Source organism: Pecten maximus, chromosome 17 (assembly GCF_902652985.1).
Source record: "Pecten maximus chromosome 17, xPecMax1.1, whole genome shotgun sequence".
NCBI lineage: Eukaryota > Metazoa > Mollusca > Bivalvia > Pectinida > Pectinidae > Pecten > Pecten maximus.
In genome coordinates, this window is record NC_047031.1 from 3,062,436 (window position 1) to 3,088,643 (window position 26,208).

Below are 26,208 nucleotides of genomic sequence, written 5' to 3' on the forward strand. Positions count from 1 at the left end.
ATTTAAATCGGTTAGAAGGTACAACATATCAATGTATTCTGAAATCTATACATATACAAATTTATTTTGACAAACAAGAACATGAACTATTATCATTATTCGTCAATTTGGCTAAACAATACTATTTTAAAACCTATCGTAGTAAATTACAAGTACATCAAATAACTTGATTGTTCAATTTTTTGTTGTTTGAAAAAAAATCGCGATTTTAAAGAATGGTGTATGGATTTTTTCCGATATTACTTTCGATTTATTTCTCCTTAACAAGGTCGCCATTTTATTCTGTGATAGAACCACTACAAGAACAATTATTACTACTGAAAAAAACAACTTAAAATTTATTTCCATCCAAACAAGGTTAAAAGCAGAAAAAAACTGGTCATCATATCGTCAGGGGGGTTAATATATTTTTTTACTCCAGGTTAGTTTTGATTTTTTTTCTCAGAAGAGTTTAACCCAGGATAGTAGAGACCAACGAACCAATTGTTTTCCCATAGACCTTAGTGTTAACGTTTTGGATTATTTCATTCAAATTCTTGAATTGAATATGACGATTATGGTTTATAACAAAAGTTTAGGGTCTGATATAACACCTAATAAAAAAAAAAAGTTGGGTCCTTCAGCTCAAATTTTCTCCAGGGTAGCCATTTTGAAAATAGGTGAATTTCGCAGTAAAAATTCTCAAAAATCTTAAATGTTTACCTGTTTACTATTATTACGTGAACTTTTGGGAAAAAACCAATCGGACTTAAGAAATTTATATCAACATTTCTTATTGATAGTTACCTATCAGGCTACATATCTATTTTCTCACTTCATAACATACTGGCCAATCAGTGGCTGCCAGACATTTTATCCTTGGCTCAACGTTCTATACACAGGGGCTGTTTCAAAAATATATTTTTTCAATTGGTTGGTTGTTCCCTAGTAGGCCTCTGTTCTATGTAGCAGCTCATACTGTTAGACGGCATTAGACTAGCTACACGCCCTTTTGATATTAACAGAGACATGTCGACAAAAATGAACAAATAAAAGTTTTCCAATGATGATCAGTTGTAGCTTTTTCATAGATCGTCCGTAAAGATTAAGGGATGCTTCGACATAGTGTAATAGAATGAAGATTGTATGAATGCTAGTTTATTGATAGGGCAATACGGATATGGGTTGTTATTAATTTTGATGGTCTGAAATTAATGAAAATATATGTCATATGTAATAAACAGGAAAACAAACAAACAATAATATTATTGATATGAACTTGACCTGGTGTTTACGTAAACAAGACGCAATCTCGTAATCGTCAGAAATGTTAACGTTTCTCGCTCAATATAGGTTTTGTATGAACTCGTGGCCTTGGGCGGGTTTACTTTACCAGCTCACAATAATGCACTGTAGCTGATCAAAAGAATAGAAATTTGCAAATAACTTATGGCGAAATGCTTTTTAATGAGTACTTGAAAAATGGTCACTCTAACCACAAACTGCCCCCCCCCCCCCCCCCAAAAAAAACAACAACAAAAAACAAAAACAAAAACAAAACAAAATAAAAACACCGAAATACAAGAAAACTACAATAAGCAAACAAATAAAGATTAAAGTTAAAATCCACGACCATATCTCACTTCCGTCATGTTATACTGTTTCATTTCAGGAAAATGTAGACCATATCTGTTTAAATGCATTTTTATCCAACATATGCTGAGGCACTTATTTAAAATTAAAAATACTCGAGTTATTACCATTATTTGGTCATATCGTTATCGGTGTCAAATTTGAAGTTTTTTGTTTTCTTTTATCTTTGACATTTTCGTCCCGTCCTATTCTGAAGTTAAACCAGCATAACACTTAAACTATATAAACTATTTTGTATAATGCATCTCGTTACCTGACAGAAACGTATATAGAAAGCAGACCTAAAGACATAAACTATCGTCTTTAGGCAAATATTTGTGACACAGTTCTCGGTGATAAAACGATTACTAATTCAATTTAGATTCTCAGCGACCGTTATAATTACATAATTAATTTGACGACACTTCATGTATTAACATACGTAATGGTACACAATATCATTATGTAGAGTATAAGTGTGTATACATGCTCCACATCAAACTCAAACAAGATGTAGAATTGAAAGAGGCCACCCTATCCAAAATGGCATCTCATTGAAGACGAGTTTGTTAAAAAAAACACCATAAACTTTCATCAAAAGAACAGAATAATCTATTAGAAACATGCAACTCATCATAACATTCCATCATAAGAATAGTATGAAAATGCAAGCATACCATGGTTTAAATGAAAAAAATAAACATGTAGAATAAACATTAACAGGTGGCCGCCATTAGATGGATATCATTAATTCCACAATGAAACAAGATGCCAAGAAGTCTCATAAACTTACTTTTATAAAACCATAATAAATGTTAATAAATAAATAAATAAATAAAATAAACAAAATAGAGAAAGGAAAAGAAAATAAAATAAAAATCTAATATTAAAAGAAAAACATTATAAAAAAAATAGGCGTTCACTTACGTACAAGGTGGGATTCGGCAAAATTACGCTTCACAGTGAAGTTGTTTACTACCCCGGCAGAAACAAATATTATTATGTAGAGTATTATGTTTTACGGGATGCAATCTTCGTATGATCTCAGGGCTATAAGTTGATAAAATTGTAATAACGTTTTCAAATTTCACTTGATCGAGATACATTTCTCTATACTACTTCATTTTGTCTTCAAAACATTACAAATATTGCATTCTCCTAATGGTCGTGGTAAGCTATTCACTCGACTACGGGATAATAACTGTTCTAAGTCATACCAAATGAATCTAAACATGGTATGTACGCCTCGTGAATTGTAGTCGCTAATGATATATAAATATGGTCTCAGTTAAAATCTATTTTGCAATTTCAGTTACATACATGTTTTACCATATTTATAAGGATGAAAAATATAAATTAAACAAAATAAGGACACATTTATGTTTTAATATCCCAAATATAGGCTAATGGGTGCATTAGAATAAACCCATTCTGAACTTGATGACAACATCCCGAGATTCGCAAAATCTACTCTCTATTTCATCAGACGGATTTGTTTTTTATTCTGCGTCGTTTCTCTACCAAATCTTGTTCAAGAGTGGTAAGCTTTTGTCAGGACGTGAAAACAATTGTACTTTTGGTTAATAATTGGTTATTGTTATCGCTATGGAGTCATAGTATACATAATATTACTATTAATGTGAGTGTGCTCCAGTTTCCTTTTCATGATTTCCACACAAATATGCCTGGAAGCCATCACTACACGAAACTTTATCTATTTTACGTAAATCGCGAAACAAGTATACAAACGCATACAAATCTCTCACTAGTTGGTCTGAATGGAAGCGATTGAGGGGTTTTGTTATGGAAAAAAGCTAAAGTCTTCCGCGAAAACCCGCCAGCTCAGGCAAATGCATGAGTTCACACATTTTAACGTCCAAAAGGAGAATCGAACCCTGGTAACTTTAGTGAGAGGCTAGTGTATTTCCACTGTGTTCCCCGACTGCCCAAATCACAATAACATTTAAAAATGCACTTTGTTGATGAAGGGGATATCCTAAAGTAAACTTTTGCTTTAGGTACGCGTCAAGATTCCAAAACGTTTCTATAAATATATGTTCTTGTAAATCCTGGTCAATATCTAAGTCAATGTGGTCGAGTGACACAGTGGTCAAACACTTGCCTTTCACCTAGGCGGCCGGGGTTCGATACCCCGATCGGACGTGAAAAGGTATGGGTTTCCCCTGCCCGACCACGTAGGTTTTGCCCGGGTACTCCGGTTTCCTCCCATAGTAAGACCCCCTCGCACGCTTCAATACGGGCTAACAAGCGTTATAAGTATAAGTTGATATAACTTATTTCGCAATTGTTGTAAAATAAATAAAGTTTACATTTTGATATTTAAGTTCAAATAACAACAACAATTTAATGTAGCAAACAGAGTGGTCAATATTATCTTAAACGCTGCAAAGTCACCTCGGCAATCAATTTTACATAAATCGAGGACAGGCATAGCCTTACGACAAAGAATACCACTTTTTATAAAATATATATTATTATACAACATATAGAAAATGACTAAACTATAAAATATCAAATTAACGAAAACGTTTTGCTTGATTTAATATGATTTTGCATATTTAAAAAACGAACGCTTTGTCCCTACTGTTTATATTTCCTAGAAGCAGCAAATTTATATCAACATTTTAAACAACTTTTGTTCTTGTCACACAGGTAATTTCTTACAATATTGGTACGTCTTATTTAAGGCCGATGTATATTTCAGTACGTATTCATTCTGGGAATTGTCACTTACAAATGAGCCCTTTTTACTACTGTAAATAACATATCATAAAAATAGACATTTTTGCTCAGTCTTAATGCGCTTTGTTACACCGAAGATAAGCCTTTTTATAGAATGTAGAGAGGGAAATAGTTTACACCATAGAAATAACATCATTACATTGAAATAATACAGCTTGAAACTTTTAACACTTACATGTAAGACTTTTTTTCTGCTTATCGAATGTGAAGCAAATAGATGTACGTGTGTTTTGATATCGTGTTTTTCAATTTGAACTGTTTGACATATTCACTTTTAAACAAAAAATCATATATTTGATATACAAAAGTCCATGTGCATCTATGTTGCTAATCCATTACTTCTTATTGGTCAATATCCCCCATTTCTGGCCTCAATGACACGACCAATCACAGAACATGTACTATTTGTCTCTTAATGCATTATATAAAACATCACTATGTCTTATGTAACAAACAAAGATAGTTGCATTGCATGACACATAAACTGATACCAAATTCCCCTGTTGTGGGCCTCGATGACCAATGCTGTGAGTTGACCAATCCGATGTCCAGTTATGCTAATGAGCTATATAAAATACGGCGTGCACTTGCTCCTTCACTCATAGTGTTCCTGATCATTCATCGGTCTGATAGATCTGCCCTCTGTTGCCAGTTTCGCATAGTCACGGGAGAGATCTAAACGTTACCATGAAGTTATCTCTGATTATCGGGACCGTTATCCTGGCTTTAGCTGTTGGTATGTATATCTCTAACGTATAAATATATTGATATTTTCGGATTGTTTTATATCGTCTTATTATATTATATCTCTAAAATATATAGATATATTTATATTTTCGCATTATTTTATATCGTCTTATTATTTATATGGTCTTATTGTATTATATCTCTAACATATAGATACATTTATATTTTCGGATTATTATATATAATCTTTCTATATTCTTCCTTTTTGCAGCATTTCTAATATAGGTCAGTTTTGATAATACAATTGCAATATATCATACATGAACAGTGCTACAAACATTTCTATGCTTACTAATGATAAACTGAGCAAAAACTCGCGCTCCTTTTTCATATTGGAATAATTTACGGATCCCTCACTGTGTCGAGTTTTTCTTTTCTGCCAATAACGTATTAATCTATTGAGCTTGTGACACTTTATTTTTCTCAAAATATAATTTATCTATATTAGTATATATTCTTAAACTAATTCATTGATTATACCATTAATATGCCTATGGTATTAATATAGACTACCATTGTACTAAATCCGTGTTTCGTTTTTCTTTTACAGCCAGTGCTCATGGAAGTAAGTATACACATTTACATATTTCATAGTTTAATGAAATAACGTATTCAATGATATCTTAATTATATTTTGATTATATTTTCTTCTTGTTGAAAAGAGGAAATAACTTTCATAATTATTCTTACAGTTCGGATTTGGTCATAAAATACCCTTTTTTTTCGTTACTATGGTTAAAATATCTGTGTATTTCGATGTATCATATGTCACCGCAATTTATTCTATAATTTGTTTTTGAACGGCGTCAAAAATCTAGTATTAATGTAATATATACATTATTTCAGTCAATGCGTAGAGTCTGTCATTGATATCACGTCAAAAGACACTGCCACGTAATTGTAATAAATTTACTCAATAAGCTTGGTTAACATATACGTGCAGTGATATATGTCCACAATGACGCGATGCATACTGGATTCTATTGTACCTGATGTCCGGTTAATGGGCGGAACTCGTGACTATACAATAATAATAAAGCAAGTCCGGACTTTTTTCCGGTCTCCGACTTGACATGATAACACCACATATCTACCGATGTTTCGGTGTAATTATAGACAATGTACACGTTGTTTCATCTTAATACACACTGATAGGCGTAAAAACAATTACCTTTGTCATGTACCGATACGTCATGGTCGTTAATCAAACAATATGATTAAACAATAGAAAATATAGCTATATCTATTTATATAATTTAATTTTAAGAATTCCATAGATCTTAAAGAGAATAATTTTGTATGTCTAACTTTTTTTTTATACGTAAGCTATATTTGATGTAAGGTGATTCCTAATATAAACATTTCGCTTGCATGTAACGTAATCATATGTACGTAATTACATTTTTTTCTTTGTGGACATTGACTTTATTTGGAGAATATGATCTTCACTTTACGTATAGTAAAGTGCAAATTTATTTAATTGATTCATTTTTGTTTGTGTTTTGCCATCGTTTTTTTTTAGATAGAATCACTGGGTTGCATTTTTCTTCTGTTGAGCAAATGTCTTTGATATCGCACGAAAAATAATGAATTTGAAATGCGATATTAATAACAATATTTTTCCATTTTAATTAATATCACTCAATTATCGGAATTTGGCGACAAAAATCAATCTATATATTATACCATACTCTTTGTATACGCTAAGTGAAGATTTTTATTTGATGTACGCAAATTTTAAGGGCTTTTTTCGATGATGAAAAAAAAAAAAAAAAATAAATCTAATAAAAAAATAAAAATAAATAAACAGTTAAAATAAACCAATTGATTAAAACATATCTTGTGGCAACCTGATGATTTTCGCGCTGTTCTGTGCTAGAACGTAGGACAAGAACACGTTTTGTTTATGTATAAGTAAGCTTTGAATATTAAAGTTTAGTATCGCGCAGATTCTTTTTTAAATAGCTATGTTGGTGAATTGTCTAATACGCAAGAATTTGAACATATCGAACTATCTATGAATCTATGGATATTTATCATAAAAATGTGTAAATGTGCATTGTTCTATAGATAAAGAGAGATGTTTATAATTGAGTCAATTAAGACAATCTGATAAGATACTGATCATTTTAGTTTTAAATTGAAGTTAGACTATTTCAAGACGTGTTACCTTTAAAGGTAAAAACGTAATTGATAACTTTAACTCATGCATGCTAATTATATTTCTTTTCAGTTTTTAGACCATCATACAAAAAACGTAAGTATTCCCTTCACGAACTGTAGATATATTGGGACATACTGCTATCAAAACTATGTCAGAAGATCGCTAGTTGAACACCTGTGATTTATTCCATATATATAGTGTCTTTTGTTTTGTCATTATATATGAAAAGTCTATTTCATTAACATGCGTTCAGGAAAATAGTCAATAGCTAGGAAAATCTTTGTACAAAAGCATACGAAATATATGTGTGACCTGTTTTCGGTAAAATGTATTTGGTAGGTGATTTTAGACGCTCCAGAGAGATATCGAAAATTATTCATTTTACAAAAGTGATATTTTTCAGAAAATATTATTTTATCTGTTAGTGAAAAAATATCACCTTTTCTGATTTGACCAATCAATTGACTGCTTACAAACGACGATGGGAGAGCGTTAAAGCTTCCCCGGTAGATTTTGCTATAAAATGTGATGAACAGAATATCCAACAGTATCTTCTGAAATACCAAATATATTTCATTTAGGCGGCTAACATTTTGATAGTTTCACTCGTGTTACGCACTCGTGAAACATCAAAATATTAACACCACTCGTGGAATATATTACGTATTACTAAAAACACTGTAAAAGATCTTCTTTTAGTTTTTACAGTTCGGTAAATTGTTTAAATCAGGCCATTTTTGTATAAACAAAGATATGATGTCGCTTTCAGTAAAATTAATGTCAGTAATTTATCTAAGACACCATGAAGATAACACGAGTGAGGTTATTATATACTGCACGACACACTTCGGCGATTTCTGGTTAGTAGCGGATAAAAATTCTGTCAGGAATGTAAGTTCTCTGCAATAAAATGCCATCGGCTGACAAGACGTTCCCCACTGACAAGATGGTGTCATCTGTTATACACGGAGACTCGTTCTTACTTGTAAAAACCTGGCTGATTATGTATATTGATGGACAGGTGCCCTAGGCTAATGTGACAATGTTAAACCGCTATCAGGCCATTTAGACAATGCGTGCTGCATTGTTTTATACCCATTGTTCTGATACTATTTTCGTTTTACTATTAAGATATAGTCCAATATTAATTAGTGAACTTGGGTTGAAAAAATCAATATGTTAGCGAGTAATTATTATATTTTTATTTTTGGAACGCATTGAATTGCTGTTGTTTTTGGAAACCTCACATTTTTCATGATGATCCATCATTGAACAAATGGTTGGGCTAATTTGTGTTATCATAAAATTTAAACAAAAATAGAATATCGAATATAGAATATTAAAACAAATAAGTTAAAACGTTAATTAAAGCCTTACGTTACTTTAATACAGTTACTACTAACAATAACACATTGTTATTCAATACATTTCCTATTGTAAACGTTCTTTTTCCAGTTATTCCCGTTAGTAGTAAGTACATAAATGATTAACTTATATGTTTCTCTGTTAATTATGCATAACTTATCTTTTTTTATAATTCAACAAATACATCTTTCAAACTTAATTCAATATTTTTTTCGTGGTCTCAGTATGATATAAATGTCTAATAACATTTAAAATCATGTAATGTTAATGAAATTTTGTTCCAATTTATTGATTTGTAATTTTGGCGACAGGCTAAGCATAATGTATTACCTATACATATTTTTGTATTTTTAAATGTAATGTAACGTGTCTAAGTAGAATCGTTACGAATGATATTTTGAATGATTTGAATTGTTTGTCATAGAATCGTATGCCAGACAAATCAGATCGTACTATCGGCCATACCAACTAAGAGTACAAAATACCATCAAAGGTTGGTAGTGCGCATGCGCGAGAAAACAAGCATTGCCAAAGTTTGAACTGCCTTTCTTAAACATCAATTTCCATTAAAAGATTTAATTATATACATGATTGAAATAATGAACTACTCGTTTGATCTTCTGTATTTATTTCATCCAACTTTAACAATATCCTATGAAATAACTCAAATAATTCAGAAAATCCAAACATTATTTTGAATTGGAATACTTTTTTAATCTAAAATTATTCTGGAAGAGTTAAAATTATCATAAATACGCAAATACTGAAGTTGTATCATTGACATCTACCTACAATAGGAAGTTATCGCGGAGGTTATCGCAGAAGTTACGGCAGTAGAAAACGTTATCCCATTCAGAGACTGAGGTCTCAGTACAGGAAAGGTTCGTTGATGTCGCCTGTAGGAGCGTATACTCTAGTATGTGTAGCTGCGTAGTTGGACACCGCATTAAGCATTAGCTACAAATCATGTAATATCTAACCCCCCCCCCCCCCCCCCCCCCCCACACACACACATTATACCTGCTTAAATGCAATTAACATTGCTTTGTTCTAACTAGTACTCTTGTCTACGTTGCCATGTAATAGCTATTTTTAGATGTACTTTTTTGTGTGTAGATGTTTTTGTTAGTTGATGTGCTACTAATATTAGGTGCATACAATTTTCTGTGAATGACCAGGAGAAAAATAACATAATTGACATTGAACTGGTGAAAAGTTCAACGAATACACTAGGAAAATAATTCATCTTAAAAATATAAGCAATGGTATTATTTGAAACAATTAATAATGATAATACGAATAAAAAAAATAAAACAAATATATATCTTTGTATATAAATACTACATGGAAATTCGTACAACGGTGATGATATCAGCACTATTTTTGTTTCTGTTTATATTATTGATGTTGTTGTTTTTTTGTAATCATAAAGAATATTCATTTCATATTTTATGAAACAAAAATAATTGTATGAGCTCAATTTATCATATTGATGTATTTTTGCATACCGTAATGATAAAGGTACGGAACATATATGTATGGTTACTAACAAAGTAGTGATGATGGTCTATTTAATCAGTATCGTTTTAAATGTATACATCACAGTATATTCGGGCTAATGTTACTTTACATGTAAACTTTTAGAATCTTGAGAATTTCACAATTATTAAGATTACTAGCATTACAACAGTAGCTGAATGCTTGCCTTTGAAACATTTCATGTCATCAAATATAGAAACAAATATGCGGGAGATTATCATAACATTATTTTTGTTTTTCGATAAACAAAGAGACAAATCAACACAAAACATTGTAATGCCATAGGTCATACCCTTAAGTATGTTGACACGTCTTTGTTTCGGGGAATTTAAACATTAACGCTGGATGTTCCTATAATAATCCATCCAATATTTTATCTTCTCCGCTGACTAGCATATACACAGTTATAAGATACACCTGACAAGACTATTCACACTGGTCAATCTGGTGATATTTAGCAACAAATGCGACATAAAATTTGCATTATGACAAAAACCGACAGTTCATACACTGCGAAGGCAATAAATGGCCCTGGTTAATGACAAATATCTCGGCTGGCATTGTAACAATATGATTTTATGTGTATCCAGGATGTACTGTAGCTAGGTTACTATATCTTGTCATCGCTACTGTGGTGATTGTCCAGAATGTCCACTGACTTTATCATAGGTTTACTAGCACCATAACTGTGTACTTATATATCACATACGTCCCGAATTCGTAATAACAGCTTAAGGGTGTATGCTACCTTAATGTGTATTATTTCATATGATAAACAATACGTTAATGTTCTATAAATAATTACAAAATACATAAGTTCAATGACTGATCACTTTAGGGTGTGTGTTACCTTAATGTGTATTATTTCATATGATAAACACTACGTAAATGTTCTATAAATAAGTACAAAATACATAAGATCAATGAATGATCACTTAAGGATGTATGTTACTTTTATGATTTCTACATATATAAATACATTATATATGAGAAGAATAATATTAAAAAGGAATACGTATGTTAATATTTAAATGTAGGAACACAAATAATGACAGTATATTACCTCTTTATTGTTATTAATAGATGTTGATGTTCCCTTTATTTCGTAATTGGCGTAATACTATTGGTGTATGTAAGCTATGATGAAAAGTGCATAAATGCAAGAAATAGGATATGCGATATGGATAATTGACAAGTGTTCTATCAATACCAACAATGAATATTAGACCAAGAGATAATGAATGAAAGTTAAATGCTACAGATTATTATTATTAATAGTTTTTTTTTTATTATCATTTTTGTTTATTTGATAGACATTGTTTTGCACATTACATTTATCTGGTTTTGCGTTTATTGTTATATAGCATACTTGCGGATAAGAAGAGTTTTATAAATTAGTCAGTATATATAATGTAAAATACAATGCATTGCCGATTACTGCAGTATAGCAGAGAAGTAAAATATATATAAAGAATGGACAAATCTGAAAACAGATTATGACATACTATCAAGATTTTCTTTAATTGATTGGTGCATCAGATACATATTAACATAACATTGTTTAATCTTTAAGTTTGTTGTACTTATTGATTGAATAAATTTCAATTCGTTTTTTACAGTAGTACTTATCAATATACCTTGATCTTAAAACTTAAAAATTTAAATTAACAGAAACTGATGTTCATCTGTTATGTTACCAGTGTGTTATCTCTTCACACACGTTCATACTCACCCGCTTCTTCACTGAAGCTGAAGGCTATAAATGGAACAGGTTTAACCCGCTGCATGTTTTAACATCCCCTCCAAAATAATAATAAAAAAAAAAATATGTTATTAAATCACAAATTTTGATTCTTGTTCAATCTGGAATTTTTACAAATTTTCAAAAATGTAATAAATTAAGTTAATTTATACTCAACGAAAAAAACACTATTTGGAATTTAATTTGTTATATCAAGGTGAAACATCTTTTAATATGTCAATTTAAATCTATTCTTTTCAACACAATTTTCTCCATTGTTTTATTTGTTATCAGTAAAGTCATAATATATAATTGTATCTATTGTTTTCCATTACAGTGCCTATGATTAAGCCAAGTGAGTATATCAACAACAGTGAAAGTCATAAATTGTACAATATTGAAAGATGTGAATTATCATAAATTAAAAAACGAAAATACAAATATGAATCAAGAACTCCCTCACTTCTGATTTATGCTTACATACAACCAGTTGATGCGGTCATTTGTTAAGCTGAATGGCCGTTTTTGAAGACGACACATGCAAAACATAATTTCAAAGTTTACGTTTATAAAGTCAGACGTGTCGTCAACAAATCTTATTAATACTATTTTCCTATGTATTGTGATATACCTATAACAGTAATTAAACTAAATCGCTCCACATAGTTATTCATCTAATGTATTGTTATTTATTTTTCCAACAGTGACAATATATAAGAAAGGTAAGTTACATTCAGCAGTTTATCACTATTTTAGGGGGGATGTATTAAAATACATTTGCAGTTTTTAAACAAGTATTTTCTAATCTGGTTATCATTGAGCTAAAATGTTTCATTATATGCTGTAAAAATCTTGTTAAATGTTGCGATAAATATTCCTGAACAAATAATTATATATAATATGTGTAATGATGATATATGATATTTAAGATTATAATTCATTGTATTTTGAATACTGATCATCTTGTGTATTTTAAAATTGATAACGTTTATTTCTCTAATTTTAACAGTTCCAGTATACAAGCCAATTATCAAAACAGGTAAGCACATACCGATTGTATTTTAAGATAAAGACGCACCATTTTGTGGGATGATTTCTAGTTCCCGTTCCAATATTTCAATCATTTATTTCTCAAGCAAATAACAAAGACACATCAAGTGGTTGCGTTGAGGATTCAAGAAATTTTTCTTGTTTCTTAGAGCAAATGTCAATCGCTATAAAAATTTCCAAATATATAATTTAAAGACAGATTTTTTGATTTTAACTCTCTTCGTAATGGCCAGTAATTAGTATGAAGTCTGCTATAAATCAAGTTAAAAATATGATAATATATAATTATGTTTTTACTATTGTGTTTCAGTTGTAAAAAAAGTACCATACCTGAAAGAAGTACCGGTTATCAAGACAGTATACAAAAACAAGTTTATCCCTAAGACCATCCGGGTCGAGGTACCTGTCGCCAATCCCATCAAGGTGCCAGTTGAGGGTAAGTGACCATTTTCTAGTCTTACATGCAATATTCTTTGACCATGAGTAATATGAATTTGATCAATTGTATGTATTCTATGTTTGAAAGGTGGAAATGTTTGCATATAATTAAGTGACCAGCATTCCATGATTACTCCTAGTTATTATGTAAATTGCCAACGGTTAAGAATTTGAACAAATACTTCATCTCCAAACCTTTTACTCCGTTAGTTTTAAACAATTTCGAACAAAATGTAATGTTATTGCATCTTGATTTTATTACTGTTTCCCCAAAAAATCTCACCAAGGAAGAAATGACACGGGACACAATTATTTTCTTTTTATTTATTCAATTATTTTCTTTTCGTACTAATTGTTTCTAATGTTTAATTTAGACTAAGATGTGCTATATACTTAAGAAACGTCTATACAGTACTTACTTCAATGAGCCGCGTGACGTTCAGAATAATACATATACTTCAATATAATATACATAGATAAATTAATATAATTACCCGCCAAAATGTATTACCGGAAGTTCTGAGTATAATTTTGCCTATGCTAGCAGCATATTGTATTTTTCTATTGTCTTATTACAGTTCCAGTGCCTCAGCCTATGGGACCCATCATCGATGATACAAGTAAGACAAATCACCATATTGTATACTGTACATTGTATACTGTACATTGTATACTGTACATTGTATACTGTACATTGTATAAGAATAGGAATCACATTTACAATTTTTTTTTCTAATATTTCTCTCATTAAATACAAACCACCAGGTACTACTTTCCGTCACAGTGAGCAATAAATGAACCATATCTTTTCCATTGTTTGCTAATAGTACAAAGTCATAGCTTTGCTTTTTTTCGTGTCCGTTTAAAATCTTTATGGAGTCCCGTATTGCTGTTTAATTTGCCTATGAATACTTTCCATGGATTTATCTATATCTAATTATTATTATTTCTGTTAACAGGGCACAGTGGAGTTGGTGAGTAAAAAAATGAATTAATTAGTATTTTATTATATTTTTCAACGATTTGTATGCCTCATTGTTTCTATACTTGTTCACATCTGTCGCTTTGGTGCCTCGCTTTAACTCTTAGATTCTCTAACCACCAAGCGATCTCTCTTTGTATCCAGTAACTCTTTATATATTTTAGTTATCGTACTTAATCCTTATCCAATCGCTATCTTTCCTATCCTCTTGCTAATAATCATCTTAGTACTGAAATCGAACCATGCCGACATAACATCCATACGAACCAAACAGCTACTAATTTTCACAAAACATACTAAAATGAAAAGGGGCTGTAGTGGAAATCGATATGTGCGCTTTAACCATATGCGCTCTAACGAAGCATCATGCGCTTCTTCATGGAAACCTCACCTGGCGCTGTGTAAATGCGATATAGTCACCAATCCTTGAACTGACCATTCATCGCTATATGAATGCCTCCTTCGTCGCCATGTACAATCATCATCTTTGGCTTAGAAGCGGATCGCCCATCATTTCCTCGATGCATCGCAAATTGCATTTGAACGCCTCACTCATTGCAGTAGGAGCCTTCCGCCTTAGCAGTAGCGATCACAGATTACAGACTAACACCATAACACCTCAATCTAGTGATTCCAACTTAGATAAAAAAAAACAAAGGTTGGTTGAACCATAATACATATAGTCACAAACCTAGATGCTTCTGTAAACGTATTTTTTTGTGGTGCACTCACATAATTTTGTGGACAGAACGAAACATTACCAGATAAGAATAACGATGATGTATCCCACCAAAAGTGTTCACTTTGTAAACAAGATTAGTGCTATTAGCGCAGTTATAATATATCAGAATATGTTCAGCGCGAAAAGATCTGGAATCAGATTACTGCAAAAATAAGATTACCGTTAAAATAAGATTGTCGCTAAAATATATACGTTTACAGTGATAGTATTATGTAATATCGTCCGATGCATCAATCAGTCGAAATTCTTTTTGAAATAGTTTGATACAATATGATTTTTCTACACATATCTTTATTTTCAAAATCAATCAAATATACAGATTTTACAACATTTTTCTTTTTTTTCTTTTTGAGTTTGCAAGATGTTTTCGCTTAAAGGAATTTTGACTGAGTATCAATATTATATATGAATTATTTGTGGATTGATTAAGATCATAATTTGATTTTTTTCAATAAATTCATTATGAAATCTGCTCAAATAACACGAATGGGAAACACTGTACTTTTACTTCCAAAGATATAGCGTTAAAAGGAGAAATCGAAATAAAATAGTATATATCTCGAAACAGACATTTGAAAAAAAAACTTTTGTCATATTGTTTGTTGGAAATGCTCGACATTTCAATATTGAGGCGAGTCCGTTCTTCGGTGTCGTATTAATCATATTAAACATTCATAAATCACTATAATGGCACTAATTTTTCAGCATTAACATATTTAACGTATTATATTTTCTCATCATTATATTTTGTAATGTTAGAAATATAATTATGTGAAATTAGTCGTATCATTTATATCATTCCTAGTAAATAATTGTTTTATATTTTTTTACAATGCGATAATACTTTCTCCCTAGTATATATATATAGATTGCATGTTTCATGTAGTGTATGCTAATATGCAAATTGAAAATGCATAGAATGAAGGCAACATGTGTTCGCGTATCCAAACATTATCCAGGCGAATGGTGTGAATTTCAATTGATCAATTAAAAGCGTTTTAATTAAATTGCATTTCGAAAGCTAGAAATAGAAAACAATGTTCTGTGTACTCATTGTTTTAGTTTTTTGAGCTGTATATATACTTTTTTTTATCAATATTCTGTGATCTATAATGTACGCTAATTTATAATATTATAAATATATTTGTTGCAAAAAAATAAATAAATAAATAAATAAATAAAAAAAGATGAATATTTAAAAAAAAAAAACAGTAAGTTACATAATTACCTAATATGCATTATTATTGGAAGCAATAGATGTATCAGATATGTTTTTTGTGATTGATAAGATTTATCGGTCTTGTCTCACTTACGTTGTTGGTTGGGTCAGGTATGCACTCCAAAAGTAAGATTAAAGCAGAAAGTTCAAGCAGCGGAAGTGGAGATATTAATATTGGACTCGGAATTGGAATAGACGGCGTAGGCGTTGGCAGTGCCGGAGATGCCAAAGGCATCGGGCTTGGTATCGGTGGTGGACAAATTGACATCGGTGGACCGAAAATTGATATTGGAGGACCACAAATTGACATGGGAGGACCAAATATTGATATCGGTGGCCCAGATCATGGTTTTGGCGCCCCTAATATTGATATGGGTGGCCCTAATATTGGCGGTCCGGATATGGGAATTGGTGGACCAGAATTTAATAGCCCCAGTTTGGATCTCGGAGGACCAATTGGAGCAATGCCAGGAATGGATTTCGGATTCGGCGTTGGTGGCGTCGACGGTGGAATGGGGATGGGGGTCAGCGACATAGGGTCAAGTGTTGGCGGTGGAATGGGTGGGAATCATGGTGGAGCTGGCTTTGGAGTAGGCGGAAATGATCTCGCCGGGGGAATTGGATTCGGTGGAGGATCACAGGGTGGAGCTGGAGGAGGAGGAGCTTTAGATACTTCCGGTGTGGGTATTGGTATAGGTCAGGGTGACGGAAGTTTCGGGATCGGTATCGGTCGTGCGATGCCGGAACCGCCTAGAGGTACGTAATTATCACACACGTCAGTACAACGTTGATTATTTACCCGTGTAATGATTCAATGGTCCAATCATTGATCAATACCTAATATCTTACTACCGTTGCAATATCAAAATATTTCTCAAATTATATTTACATTTGCTGCACAACAACGTCTACACCATTACACTTACATTAATTACATTATACAATCAACTTGATGTTTCCTTCCTCTTCAATCTCTCTATGTTTCTATACAATGCTCACTTTTCCATTGTTTTTATATGCGTTAAATCTATCTGTTAACAATAAACCATTATTTTCAGGACAAAATTACACGTCGGGGTGAGAAATATAATATTAGTTGTTACAAATTAAACTTCTTCATACGCATTAAGAATGAAAAAAACCTGATTTAAGGCGAATGATTACAATTAAAATATGAACTTAGTGATAAAGTATTTGTTTTATTAAATGCAAACTATGCTGCCAATAACGATATATTCAAATAAACTAATGACTATGTTTATCACTGTCCGTTTCAGATACCCTCATCGTCTGTGAGTATAAGATATAATCTTATTTTGCTATAAACACTTTTTGTCGTTTTGTAATTTGTGGTTTCCGCTAAAATATGATAGAAATGATTTAAATAATTCATTTCATAAATTCATTGGAAAGAAAACAGAAGGATAATATTATCTCGAATTCTGTACGTGTTCTTTCTTTTATAAACGTACACACATTACTTTTTTCTGTTTTGGGCTTTTCTAATGATTAAATGTAAACGTTTTGATTTGTTGAAAAATGAATTTATACCTTTTCAAATGATATCATTTTGTTAAACAAAAGTATGTGCCGATTTTAATATTTCTTTAATATTTTCAATTCACAGCTGACGCTGATCACGGTAAGTTCCTCTTTACTGTATGGTATTTTGATGATCACAAAATAACTTTTAACTTGATAAATTCAAAATAATTTGTATTATTTTATAATATTCTCATCGCCAACTTTGATCGGCAAACACTTGGTTTGAAACATGTAGTATACACTTTTCAAGGGAGGTAACTTGTATCTTTAAAAATCATGTGAATGTAAAAAAAAAAAAAAAAAAAAAAACCTCATCATAGACATTGGCATGAATAGGTTAATTTCTGATTACAGTAAGAATTGGAGATCACGACTTCCGAGGACAAGGAAATAGGGGAAGGAACCTGTTTATCCGTAAGTATTAAATAATATCCAGAATTCTTAAAAGTATAATATAATGTTTGTTTAGCTGTAAATATTCAATTGCGACAGAACAACGTGTAATAGAGAATGTAAACGGTTACCACACGAGATAATTAAGTTCACTTGTATCGAATTATTCATTCAATAGGTCATAAACTTTTACTTAAAAGACGTTTTTCAAAATCTTTATTTTTCTTTCGCTCCTTAGGATACTGAGATGATACAGTTACTTAATATTGCGTTATTTGCTCGTTTTCATTATCTTATCCATATATATTCCCATGTTTTATGTATTTTTGAATGTGTTTAGTAGCATTGCTAATATGGTTTTCTCCTTGTTTTTGCAATGCAGATGATGCCGATCATGGTAAGGATCTTATTACTGTTTAACATATTGGAATTGGTTCATTGGATAAAAAGCAAAATACTTTGCATTATATTCGTCACTGATTTGAAGTCTTGTTGATAACTCATCATATACAGGGACATGGAATACAGTTTATATTTTTGGTTCATTATTAATTTAATTTCTTTCTACAAATTTATTTTCCTTTTGTTCACCATTGACGGTGAGTGTGTGTATACGTATATATTTTGATAAAACAACACGCTTAGGTATATTTTACGGATATGATTACATGTTACTCGAAAATCAAATAAGGACATTATGCTCTGCTCACGGATTAAACGCATTTTAAATACTGTTTTTTTATGAAATACTCATTGATTTTTTTAAACTGAAGCAACGTCTAAAACGTGCTAACCATATACAGCAAAGAGCAATATCAATGAAAGGTGTTTTGTGGCAATACAGGGGAAATCACTCTTATTATACAAATGTTGTCACGTACTTGGTCAACAGTTACAGGAGGGGGTCACCAAGGACCTATGGGAGGTGGTAGTGACGGTTTCAACAACCCTGGTACGTCATAAGAGACCGCACGTGCAAATATATATACTAATGCTGCTACGTATATATGACATATATATGTAATGCATATGTATTATATACAGCAATAGTATTACTAAACATAGTATTAATTAATACTGCCTATCAAAACATTTCTTAGAACGAAAAGCTTATCACAGTAGCTATATATTGTGCGATGACGTCATTAGCTTGGATGACTTAACTACACTAATATTGCTTGAATACCTTTGTACAGTATAACTTTTGTTGTTTCCCACGTGAAATAGACCTATTTATATAACACCATTATGTTAATATTGCTTCTGCATGTTAGATATACGCAAAAATATATTTAAGAACGAATCAAACAAAGATACCTCTCATACTTATATTTTACAGTCAATGTATGTATCTAATCTGTAACGCCCTGATTCAATGGTTTGGATGAAAATATATCTTTTGTTAATGAAGTAACATCGTCAATGTCTCGTTGAAAAAAAATCCCCCTATAAGAAAATGACCAGACAATAATATGAATTAATGAAAACACGTGGGGAAAGAGGAGTAAAATAATGTAAATAACCTTATTAACAAAATAATGTAATAATTAATATCATAATACTATGAAAGCTTACTAAGTTTTCTATAGCATATTCATTAACACGTTACTTTTTGATTAAGTGTATTAGCGTTATAACATTATATTTAATTAAATGTACGTAGAGTTATCCAAACTAATAATCATACACTAACATAAACCATAACGTAACATGGTAAGTACACTTATCTGTATCTTATTAAAATCCGGGACGCCATGACCTAAATAGCAAAACAAGCTTTTTCCTATCATGACAAAATAATATAATATTGTGTCTGATAGTAGTAAAATCTCGATGATCAGTTCAATTATATAATTACCAATAATTTTGTACCCAATATTTAGTTTTAAAACTCCATCAAAATATCAATGATGATCAGTTAATTTTTTTTAATTACCAGTATTTTTGTACACAATGCTTAGTTTGATAATCTGAGAATGTGAATATTTAATCCAACATTTTATTTGATAAGAATGATGCATATACTGGAAATTATAGTATCATGTGCTTTGTAGAACTGCATGCAATAGAGTGTCATATTGACAATAACAGAAAGAATGGACTAGTAACTATTGCTATTCCTGGGTAGTAATTCATCTCGTTTTGTATTATGCACTATACTTTATAAAATGTAAGGAAAAGTAATAATTTCATGTAAGATATTGTTTTTATTGATTTGATCTACCTTATAATTGACAAACACGTTTTCTCATATGAAGGTAAGCCTAGAATGGTTACGATCAATATAACAGATACTATTTTCTGAACAATTGTTAAAGGTAATGAAATAAAAATTTGATGATATCGAGGTAATCCATGCTGAAAATGTAGTAAAATTACCAAACTATGGTGAGATAAGATAAACTGTTACAAATACGATGATTTGTGAAGTTGTGATGAAATATTATACTAATATATATCATTGTATGTATTAGTTGCCATCTTTGGAGTAGACAATGGTAACGGAGGAATCGGAGTCGGAAATGGTATGGATAACGGTCTTGGAATCAATATTGACGGACTCGGAGGTGGAAATGGAGGTATGGAATCCGGACTCGGACTTGACAACGGACTCGGAGTTGGCATTGACGGAATTGGCGGACCTTCTGACCTTGGACATGATCTCGGACACAACGGAGGATTCGACAACAATGGGGGATTCATGGATGGAAACGGCGTCTTCGACAATGGAGTCAATGGAGGTTTCATCGATACATTCGGCAATGGAGGTTCCATCGATAAAGGTATTGGAGGACCATTCGCCGACCCAATTGTCGGAGGAAACATCGAAGGCAACGTCAACATCATAAACAACGGTGGAGGTATTGACAATGGAATGGGCGGACCTGGATCCCTCGACTTCGGTGGTCACGGAGGTTTTGATCATGGAATGGGTATCAATAATAATGCCAAGGCTAACACTAATGTAAATGTTAATGTCAACTCAAAATCCAACTCTCACGGCGTCGGTGCTGCTGATGTAGGAGTCGGTGGACCTGTTGACATTTTCCCGGAGGTATGAACCATGGAGTTGGACATGCTGGTCCAATTATAGATGCAAGTCACGGAATGCACACAAGTGGCCACATCGGCAAAAAACGTAAGTTGTTATCTTATACATCAAACTTTCCGTTACGCATGTGTCAAGGTCAAATGATAAATATTATCGGATGTATAATATTTAATACAGATAGAGTTCTAAATAGATACGTTAGAAGAAAAAAAAAACAATAGGCTAATTAAGTTTTTTATCAGAATGTATACACTCAGTCGAAATGCTAAAATCAGGAAAATAAGCCTTTGTATTATATCTGTACACAAATAATTTATGATTAGCATATACGTTTCAATCCGTACTTACCAGTATGCATACCTATATAAATTATATAGTTACCCATTGAGATAAATATTTGCACCTAATTTAATGCTACTATGATGAATGTATAATGCTAGGACATGGAAGTAATACGAAGTTTTTGTTTGTTTACAGATATTTGAGTGAGTGTCATCGGAGGTTAGAGGGGCCATACTGCATCTAGGGTTATTTATGTTGTCTTACCAATCATCTGTATAATTTAATGAAACATCATTTTGCATATAAAATCGTTTAAAGAAACGTATTTGTTTGTTTTCTATTTTAATCCTTACTGTTTTTGCATCATATAGGTTTATGAAATTTACATGACGATTAATTTGGTATCGGGATCTCAACCGGTCTCATGCTCATATTGATTTTATCGCGAGAGCTGAAGATATAATCAAAACCACATGAGCATATGATCATGTTGATCTAGGTCACATCAGCGCTGAACTCATCGACTTTTCTTATCTACAATATGACCAGAAATCATTCAGTATTTGATATCTTAATGAAGATTTCATTTGTTTTTAATTAACAACTACCTATAGAGCTATGCAATCAGCATACATCACATGAACATTCGACCATGTTGATCAACGTTACAGCAACGTTTTGCACACCTACTTACGCTATTAACAACAAACTCGTTCAATAATGAAGTTTCCATTATTTTCATTATTTACTACCTCTAGAAGGAATTGGGAAGTTTACAAACATATCTATTTTTTCATTTTTGTGCCATTGAAACACTTTTAATTGATAATATCATAAAACAATGCAAGCAAATACTTACATGTGCTTGGAAACAGATAAAACAGATGAACATAGATATGGTTAACAAATTAACCTTACGATTTATTTGGTGTTTGGGCATCAAACATACTCGTGCCCTTACGGATTTCATCACTATGGCTAAATATAGGGACCACGGAACCAAATGATTTCCCATAGACGGTGATGTTAACGTTTACCACTTAACTGCTTAAATAGAGTTTTCAACACTGGCCAGTAGCCATAATTTTGAAGTATGTCATCTCGGAAACCTCTAAATAGAATGATAAAAAGTTCTACCAATTTGAACTTTTTTTTATATGGGGGCCACCATCTTGTATTGAATTCAGCACCAAAAATTCATCTAAATTTACAACAAAATACACACTTACTTAACTCCTCCTGACAAAAACAGGCTAGCAAAAAAAAAAAACTTTTTTCTATATATTTTACATCTACATGTATCGCCCAAGCCACATATTAAAACTTTGGAAACTTTTCTCACCTAAATATCCAATCAGTAGGCCCGATGCATTCACCTTCCTATTAAATCTTCTGCCCAAACGGAGGAAACCCACAATCTATTTTTGATTTGGTTCTGTGGTCCCTCAAGAGACAGCCTACATCATAGTAGCATGTGATCATGTGTTACACAACATGGTTTGAACTCTTGCATCATACCATCGTATTTTACATGTTGGAACATACATTAAATCCCACAATTCCTCTGCTATGTTTTTGGCAATAAAACAACAAACACATTGGTTGTCGAAAATTGGGCATTTATTAAAATGCCAGTTATCTGTTAACAAACCAAAATAGAAGGGGGTTTCTTACTAATAAAACGCCCCATAGACATGTAAGTAAGCTTTTACATTATACACACATGTAACACAATAATATCAATAGACATATACATACTAGTAATATTTTACATTATACATACAAGTAAAACCATAATATGAAATGCAATCCACTCCTAACTTTAGGAGGACATAAAAGCAGGGGAGGAAGTGGGTATAAGCAAATTACTTGGATAAACCAATTATTCGTGCTAGTGAAAATTTGCTGTAGTAGTCACGTGATTATCCAAATCAAAACATCATGTGACTATCCATTCTGGGAGATACTAAAACCCGAAACGGGAAATCATTTCAATCGGAATATATATCAAATACGACATTTAACTAATAACAAGACCGGACGACTATATCAGCCCGGGAACTCAACAGATTACTTATTAAATAGATAGTATACATTACTTTTGTTTACTATTACTATGTTTTACATAAATCCAACTATAGTTGATATCAGACATTGTTTATTCAAAGTATTAATACATTTACCAAAGTTCACACAATGATGGTATAGTATCTTCTGTTAATAAAACATTGTAATGCTTATCATGATTGGCCCCGTTGTCCCGTTTGGCCGGATATACTACAAACACAGACTGTTCGTATAGAATCTTTTGTTAATACAACACCATAAGGTACGTCATGACCGCCCCGTGGTTTCGTTCATCTGGAGACACTTCTATGTGTATTGAGAGTTTCTCCTTCTCCCTGTGTCTCGGAACTAGCTGCTTCTGCTTCAGCTTCTCAAACTATAAAACAACTTTATTTTATCCTCTCTAATAACGACATAACTTACTGTCACGTGTGCCGGGTGGAAAAGTGATATAAATGAAATAAAACAATTGTATCAACATACACATGTATATATAAGACTGTCGATACTACTTTTCCGGCACCTTATAAAGTTCTCATAAAAATATATGGTAATATCGACGAGAGGCAGATCAACATATCATTCCTCGAGACACAGTTAATACGTTATCCTATTTAAACGCTTCAATATAACATTAGAAGCTAAAACCTACGAGAGTTGGTAATCCAACAACATTTAGTATTCTATAAAAGATAAGCAATCGATTCTTTGTTTTACACAGGTCATAGCCGGATATTTTGAGTTGAAACATGTGCAATTTTCATTCATATCGCAAATATATGACATTGTTAATGTATGTTTCGTAATTCCATCATTCCCGCTGTGCTGGTGTGTTTTTCTCATTAAGAAAGTGACCTTTATTTGGGATGAGTGTTTCTCGAAGAGCGAAACAGCTGTATGATGTCCCTAACATCACTGACGAGTCCTAGAGGGACGAACAATATGTATGATGGCCTTAATATCACTGACGTGTCCTACAAGGACGAAACAGCTGTATAATGTCCATAACATCACCTACGAGCACAAGAAGGGCGAAACAGCTATATTATGGTCCTACTATCAATGATGAGTCCTGAATGACGAAGCTACAGTACGATGCCCCCCCCCCCCCCCCCCCCCCTCCCCCCCCAAAAAAAAAATCACTGCCGAATCCTAGAAGGACGGAATAGCTGTATGTTGTCCAAACAATCATTGACGTGTCATAGAATTATGGTATAATTCCAAACTATCCCCGAAGTATCTGAGTAGAATGAAACAGCTCTATGATGTCCCTTTCATCACTCACTGACGTGTCCTAGAAGGACGAACTACTTTATGATGGCCCTACCATCATAGAGGAGTCCTTGATTGACAAAATGTCTTATGGTGTCCCTATCTTACTGACATGTAATAGAAAGACGAGTCTGATGCGGTGGAGACAGATGTATGGTGTCCCTATCATCATTGCCGAGTCCTAGAGGACGACAAAGCTGTATGATTCCGTTTTATGATATATCCATTATTTTATACTAATTTATATGTATGTGTTGTTTATCTTTTATCATTTAAACTTTATTTATTTCTAACACAAAATATATTACAAACATGTAATACAAAATGATTCATTAACAAAATAAACATGATAATACAAGTTTTGTGTCACAACAAGTTTGCAATATTGCATGCGCATGCTCCCCAGATTACACTTAGCATAACAATGATATATTAATACGTAAGGTATTGAACCAGCTAAAGAGAACATTTTAACATCTGCTGCACATTGTTATAGTGTTTATATTATTAGTTGTGAATGTGCTGATGATGTGTTTATTTATCTATTGTGTTACAGTAACAATCGTAGTTTTCAGACAATCCAAATTCTGTAATGTACACTGGATTAGAATAGCTACCAGCTTTCGAAGAAACTTAGAATATTTTTGTTAAAGGTATACCGTTAGTATCTACAGCTCCAACTATTTATATTAAGGTGACAATGCAAACCAAGACTACAACCTCTTATCAGTAAACAGGTTCTCGGCATGTCAATATAGAATGTCGTCACGACATCACAACACCATGTCTGGAGTAGGAACTGCTTGCTTTTGTAAGTTTCTAACAATTTTTACATAGATATAATATGATAGTTGATAGTGTTTCTCGAGTGTTATTGTGGTATCACCTATACTGTAAATACGTAAGGTTTACGCATTTGTTCTACCAGGACAGAAAACTTTCGAACTTTCCATTGTTATCTTATCTGTAGATTTGCCAGGTAATGAACTAACATTTGCGTTAGCATGTACAGTTGTTTAGTGTAATATACATGACTTTATAAATTAAATTTTCTACATAGATTTTCACGTATGGGAAATATTTTGGCAATTCATAGAAAACTAAACGAACGTAACATTCTGCTTATTGCTCAAAATATATTTTTGAATTTGATCGGAAACCTGTTTTAGCTTGCTGAAATATATCATGCGCTCTGCTTTATTCAATGACGACATAACCTATGTAAAGTTATGAAGT

At 32.1% G+C, this 26,208-nt stretch overlaps 1 protein-coding gene across 7 annotated transcripts; it reads left to right on the plus strand.

Moving 5' to 3' along the window:
* The first annotated feature begins 4,966 nt into the window (after positions 1-4,966).
* LOC117314972 (glycine-rich cell wall structural protein-like) lies at positions 4,967-21,954 on the plus strand. Of its 7 annotated transcripts, XM_033869087.1 has the most exons (20): positions 4,967-5,110; positions 5,672-5,686; positions 7,355-7,378; positions 8,741-8,755; positions 9,075-9,143; positions 9,448-9,531; positions 12,268-12,285; positions 12,635-12,652; positions 12,940-12,969; positions 13,291-13,416; positions 13,997-14,038; positions 14,378-14,392; positions 16,473-17,117; positions 17,639-17,653; positions 17,989-18,003; positions 18,261-18,320; positions 18,682-18,696; positions 19,192-19,251; positions 20,774-21,438; positions 21,829-21,954. In XM_033869087.1, exons 1-19 carry the CDS (start codon positions 5,062-5,064, stop codon positions 21,358-21,360), a joined length of 1,902 nt encoding a protein of 633 aa, XP_033724978.1. In that variant the 5' UTR covers positions 4,967-5,061; the 3' UTR covers positions 21,361-21,438; positions 21,829-21,954. The 7 variants fall into 7 exon arrangements, with proteins under 7 accessions (XP_033724978.1, XP_033724980.1, XP_033724981.1 ...); XM_033869089.1 differs by lacking the exon at positions 19,192-19,251; XM_033869090.1 differs by lacking the exon at positions 9,075-9,143.
* Positions 21,955-26,208: the final 4,254 nt, after the last annotated feature.

Excerpts from the sequence above, each read along its gene's own strand:
- LOC117314972 (XM_033869087.1), top strand. The coding sequence starts at position 5,062 with ATGAAGTTATCTCTGATTATCGGGACCGTTATCCTGGCTTTAGCTGTT. Across the intron at positions 12,970-13,290 it reads CAAGCCAATTATCAAAACAG|TTGTAAAAAAAGTACCATAC; the intron begins GTAAGCACATAC and ends ATTGTGTTTCAG. Across the intron at positions 13,417-13,996 it reads CATCAAGGTGCCAGTTGAGG|TTCCAGTGCCTCAGCCTATG; the intron begins GTAAGTGACCAT and ends GTCTTATTACAG.